General features: G+C 39.5%; 2 protein-coding genes across 12 annotated transcripts in view; one reads left to right on the forward strand and one right to left on the reverse strand.

The window, feature by feature from the left end:
* The window catches only part of SENP7 (SUMO specific peptidase 7), a 170,808-nt gene extending 170,317 nt beyond the window's left edge, over positions 1–491 (reverse strand). For all 8 annotated transcript variants that reach the window (XM_070791352.1, XM_070791305.1, XM_070791208.1 and 5 more), the window contains exon 1: positions 358–491. The gene's annotated coding sequence lies outside the window, so the exon portion shown is untranslated. The remainder of the gene's footprint in view (positions 1–357) is intronic.
* Positions 492–499: 8 nt separating this feature from the next.
* TRMT10C (tRNA methyltransferase 10C, mitochondrial RNase P subunit) lies at positions 500–4,757 on the forward strand. Of its 4 annotated transcripts, none has more exons than XM_019972216.2 (2): positions 500–621; positions 3,228–4,757. In XM_019972216.2, the coding sequence occupies exon 2, from the start codon at positions 3,240–3,242 to the stop codon at positions 4,518–4,520; it is 1,281 nt and encodes a 426-aa protein (XP_019827775.1). In that variant the 5' UTR covers positions 500–621; positions 3,228–3,239; the 3' UTR covers positions 4,521–4,757. The 4 variants fall into 4 exon arrangements, with proteins under 4 accessions (XP_019827775.1, XP_019827947.1, XP_019828013.1 ...); XM_019972388.2 differs by having other exon boundaries at positions 522–580; XM_019972454.2 differs by having other exon boundaries at positions 541–690.
* The last annotated feature ends 1,288 nt before the right edge of the window (positions 4,758–6,045 follow it).

The raw sequence follows: 6,045 nt of genomic DNA on the forward strand, positions 1-6,045 counted from the left end.
ACTATCTTCCAGTCAAAAATAAATTAAAAAAAAAGAAACTGGAACTCTCAAATTACAACTGCCATATCTACAAACTGATTTCCATCCCTACCTAAGTTTCTTCCCTTTTTGTTACAAAGGAAGTACTCCTCCTGTACAAGAGCGATCCTCTCCAACTGTCCTCTGAATCCTTTCTTTCCTTATTCCCATGTTAACAATCCGATCAGTTGGTCAAATCTCTCCCAATAAGAGTAAAAATAACGGAAACTTCCTGGACACCACACCGGATGCTGAGTTCACCGAACTGCCAACTTTCATAAAAATGTTTGAACTCGACTTCATTTTCTCATATTCCATTCATCCGTTACCCACTCTCACCTGGCTTCAGCCCCCAAATCTCACAATGTGGTTCCAATCGTCTTTGTACTGCTAAGGTCAGTGTGTGTTTTTCAGCCTGTGTTGCACCACAGAGCTACTTTCCAGGCCGCAGACGCACCCCTAATGGTGTGACGTCATATAGCAGCGCCTGGAGGAAAGGGCGGGATTTCCGGCTTCTAGTCTTTCGTCCACGACGGGAACTGTGTCGAGTGATAGGCAAGCTGTGAGTCACGTACGGCGCTCATCCCTTGGCAGAAGTTCACGGTAGAATCTTGGGTGCTCTTGGGTTCCTTGCGGTTTGCACCCGCGGGAGTTATTGTCTCTGCACTGCGGGTATGGGCGGCTTTCTTGTCTCCCAGCGTGTGTGGCGAGGTGGGAGGAAGCGGGAGGCCTAAGGTACTGGAGCCTGTGCGCAAGGCCGGCCCATAGATAAAAGGAAGCCCAGTGATTCATAAACTGTAAGTAGAACGATACCCGGAGGGCTTCCCTATTGGCTACGCAGCTAAGAATCTGCTTGGCAATGCCGGAGACCCGGTTAGATACATGGGTTGAGAAATGGCAGCCCACTCCACTATTCTTGCCTGGGAAATCCCATGGACAGAGTAATCTGGTGGGTTACAGTCCATGGCGTCTAAAAGAATGAGACACGAGGTAGCAACTAAACAACATCAACAAGGTACAATACATGAAACGAAAGGGTGTTGCCTAAAATGATATTCTTGTTCACTGTTTAAATTGGGGGGAGGCGAGTATTTCTATGATATCCTAAAAATAGTTATCAGTTACAAAGACAAAACTCAAGACTTTTTCTGAAATACATACCTCTCATATTGAAGCTGAGAACTCTCGCTTAAATATTTAGAAGAGTCTAAAGTAAAATGCTTTCTTCTTTAAAAGCTGTCTGAACTTGTTTTAAATAAGAGAAGCATTGACCGGGAGTATTTAATCGAAAAATACTTGAATGATAAATGTGAGCTATATACCGCGAAGCATTGGGTTCAGTGTCAAAATATAAACACAGGCCTTGTCCAGATTACCATGGTGGTGGTTTAGTTCCTAAATCGTGCCTGACTCTTGAGACCCCATGGACTGTAGCCCACCAGGTTCCTCTGCCCATGGGATTTCCCAGGCTAGAAATATTGTAGTGGGTTACCATTTTCTTCTCTAGGGGATCTTCCCAACCTAGGAATGGAACCCAGGTCTCCTGCATTGCAGGTGAACTCCTTCACTGCAGGCGGACTCTTTACCAGCTGAACTAAGAGGGAAGTCAATAGGAGGAATAGTTAATCTAAAGTTTGAGGTGACAAATAGCTAGAGATGTAGCTGGAGATAAGCAAAAGGTGATTTTGTGGGGGGAAAAAAAATTATATGCCACATATATTAAGTTTAGAGTTTGACCTGGTAACAGTGAGTTTAGAAGTACACATTGAGGAGGATGAGTGTATTGATCTGCACTAGCTCTAAATTGTTTAGAGAAGAGGGAGAGCAAATTTTGAAGCTAGGAGACACAATTAAGGAAGTTGAAGAGAAGTGAATGGATTCAAGAAGTACTTAGAAAGTAAATGATTATAACTCAAATTAGGAATGGAAGGTGTGAGAGAGGACAGTAATGAAATGACTCCCAGTTTCTGACATCAGCAAATGGATGGATATTATTGTCCCTTCCTGAAACAACAGAAGGAAAAGCAGATTGGGAAGGAAAGGGAGACAGATTTCAGTTTGTTGCATTTGAAGTGTCATCTCATACATGGTGATCAAAGTCAGGGAGGTAGATCAGAGTTCATAGAGAAAATATTTAGATTGAAAAGAGGTCTAAGGACAGAACTCAGAAGCATATCCACCTTGTGTGTGTTTGGGGGAGGGATGGGGGATGGAGCTGAACATCAGTGCACAGGTCAGACACCTAGGAATATGCAGTGTCAGTAAATGAAGCCAAGGGAAGAAGGAATTTTTCAAGTATTTTAGTTGCATTTTGTGAAAAATCGAATTCCTTTTTTTTTTTTTGCTTCAAGTCAAGCATTAGTTTCACATCTTTAAGCATCTTCATTGTTTTGTGGACTTCCAGACCTATAGGATAAAATTGTAGAGCTTATATATATATATATATATATATATATTTGCCCTAATTCTGGATATTTTGTTTGGCAATAACATTATTTGCTGCAGAGTAAAGTCTATATTGGAGAAGGGAGATTTTATTTTGTTTTTAAATCAGAAGATCTCTCTAGGGACTTCTTGGTACTCCAGTGGCTAAGACTTGGCGCTCCCAACATAGGGGTCCCAGGTTTGATCCTTGATCAAGGAACCAGATCCCTTATGCTGCAACTAAGACCTGGTACAGCCAAATAAATAAATATTTTTTTACAAAACTTTAAAAAAATCTCTCTTTTGAAAACATGAGGGCATTGGCACAGTGGCTGCCAAATGGTTTTTACTAGTTGCCATTTTCTGTAATGTTTCTGCCCTTTGTCTTTACATATTGCTCATTGAGGATCTTTTGTTTGGGTCTGTATCTAGGCTTAATAGAAAATGGAGAGTATAGTGCTATCTCAGCCATATAGTACATAACTTTGTTTTTCAGTAACATTGATCTTCTGGGTCCCCAGATACAAACCTAAGTAGGATCTTCAAGGTATCCTTTGTCTAAAACAAGAGTGAAATTCGTATGTCAAATAAGAACCCAAAAGAGTTTTCTCCACTTTTTTCCTAATGAATGATCACAGGCTGTAGGCCACAGGAATCAAGAAAAACTAATGGCGCAACAATTAAGTTGGACTAAGATTCCACTTTGTGTTTCAGAATCAATTGTATTTTGATATCTCAAATTTATACAATCTTTAACTTTTCATTACATTTTTCTTTTTTTATAGGGCTTTTCTTACATGCCTGTTCTCCTCAAAATGAGTGTCAGTATCACCTTCTTAAGACCTTTTGCCAGAGTTTTAGTGCCATTTACCCTTCATAGGAAGAGAAGGGTTTTGTATTCAACAATTATGCAGAGATACATGTCTTCCAAAATACCAGCTGCATCCTATCCTAATAAGGAGAGTACACCACCTTCTGAAGAGCTGGAGTTGGACAGGTGGAAAATTACAATGAAATCTAGTGTGCAAGAAGAGGATGTTTCAACAGCCACAAGTAGCGAGGATGAAGATCCTCTAGCTGCCACCAGGGAGTTAGTTGAGATGTGGAGGTTGCTTGGCAAAGAAGTACCAGAACACTTCAGTGAAGAAGAGCTCAAAACCCTTATGGAATGTGTTTCTAAGTCATCAAAAAGGAAATATTTAAAATACTTATATATTAAGGAAAAAATGAAAAAAGCCAGACAAATAAAAAAGGAAATGAAAAAAGCAGAAAAAGAAGAACCTAAAAAAGATCAGCTACCAGAAACCATTAAGGAAGATAAACAGCAAAACTTTCTATTTCTACGACTTTGGGACAGGAATATGGACATTGCAATGGGCTGGAAAGGTGCCCAGGCCATGCAGTTTGGACAGCCTTTGGTTTTTGACATGGCTTATGATGACCATATGAAACCAAAAGAATTACAGAATGCTGTTTCCCAACTTTTAGAAAGTGAAGGATGTAACAGAAGAAATGTTGATCCTTTCCATATTTATTTCTGTAATCTTAAAACAGGTGGTGCCTACTATAAAGAGTTAGTTAAACGTTATGGAGAAAAATGGAACAAATTGCTTTTAACAGCAACAGAAAAGTCTCATGTAGATTTATTTCCAAAAGATAGTATTATATATTTAACTGCAGATTCTCCCAATGTTATGACTACTTTCAAGCATGACAAAATTTATATAGTGGGGTCTTTTGTTGATAAGAATATGCAGCCAGGCACATCCCTAGCCAAAGCAAAACGGCTGAAGCTGGCAACAGAATGCCTTCCATTAGATAAATATTTGCAGTGGGACACTGGTACCAAAAATCTCACTTTAGATCAAATGATGCGTATTTTGTTATGTCTGAAAAATACTGGTAGCTGGGAAGAGGCTCTGAAGTTTGTTCCTAGCAGAAAACATGCTGGTTATCTGGAGATATCTCAGCATTCTCAAGAGTTTCTCAACAGAATGAAGAAGTCAAAGACTTTTAATTCATTTCCAAGAGGCTCTATAAATAGACACAGGAAAAGCAGCTTGAAGGAGAACATTTGATAGCTTAAAAATAAAGTGGTTTAGGAATACAGTTCTATTAGTCCATTTCATCATGAAGGAAATTCACTTCTTTTTCTTTTAAAGGTTGTCTTTCCAAACTGAAGTATTGTCTTTCTCCAATTAATCAAATGTGTAAAACTTCAGAAATATATTTTGTTTACTATAGAAACAAACAAAATCTTAGAAAGTAAAAAGTTGTCCATGTTTGTTTGAGCCCAGTAAAAGAATTGTACCATTTGTGTGACTTTTTTATGACTAATTTGAGTCTCAGACTCCATTTTCCTTAAATGTTCTTTCAGCCATGTCAACAACCTTTCATCAAAATTGATGAAACCCCAGGTGGTGGTTTATTTAAGGTAACATTTGGTACAGTGGTGGGCATGTCATAGACACTAAGGTATATCGTTTAACTGAGGCTTTGTTAAGATGTCCCTTGGAATGTCATGAGATTGAGCTATATAATGAAAAATGTGTTTGTAGAGATAAAATTTATCTCTTGTCCTCTTAGGAAAAAAGATTTTATTTGAAGAGTGTCATTACAGCACTTCCCTGTTGTAGATAAAAGTATTTTCTTTTCAAGGAGATACTTCCTTTTTCCCAGTCCTGTGATTTGAATGGAAGCTGCCATATTTTTACAGGCCTTGCTCCCCTGGCCACAGCTGATTATCCCAAGAAAGACACCTCACTCACACTTTGAGATGAACATCTGACTTTTAAGTGAGGCCAGTCAGAAAATTCTTTTCCAGGATTTTTGGACTTCTCAAGATAGCCTGTGTTAATTCCTTTTTAGTGGTGAACTTTGAGAGGAAGCTATCGTGCCCATTGCTTTTTCTATGAAGGGGATACTGAAAGGAACTTTAGGAACCACATTCATTGTAGACTTGCACCATTGAAAAGTTGGAAAACATGGGAATAGAAATGGCCAAATATTTCTACTTGGTTTCTGAATTGGATGTTAGCCTGAGGCATGCTATCCAGTACATTTATTAAAGCAGAACTCAGTCTTTTACTAAATATTAAGTACTTATTCTGTGCCAAATTGTTACTGTGCAGTTTGTTGTTGTTTACTCAGTCATGTCCAACTCTCTTGTGACCCCATGGACTGTAGCCCACCAGGCTCCTCTGTGCATGGGATTTCCCAGACAACACTGTAACAGGTTGCCATTTCCTTCTGCAAGGGATCTTCCTGACCCAGGGGTCAAACCTGCATCTCCTACATTGAAGACACATTCTTTACTGCTCAATCACCAGGGAAGCCCTACTATGCAGAATTTAAACAACTAAATTTAGGTATTATCATTAATACTTTTTTATAGATAAGGAAAATGTACTCAAAATAACTGCCTTTTGGGCTTCGCTGGTGGCTCAGTTGGTAAAGAATCTGCCTGCAACGTGGGAGACCTGGGTTCAATCCCTGGGTTGGGAAGATTTGGAGGACGGCATGGCAACCCACTCCAGCATTCTTGCCTAGAGAATCCCCATAGACAGAGGAGCCTGGTGGGCTACAATCCATGGGGTCACAAAG

This window comes from Bos indicus, chromosome 1, assembly GCF_029378745.1.
Source record: "Bos indicus isolate NIAB-ARS_2022 breed Sahiwal x Tharparkar chromosome 1, NIAB-ARS_B.indTharparkar_mat_pri_1.0, whole genome shotgun sequence".
Lineage (NCBI taxonomy): Eukaryota > Metazoa > Chordata > Mammalia > Artiodactyla > Bovidae > Bos > Bos indicus.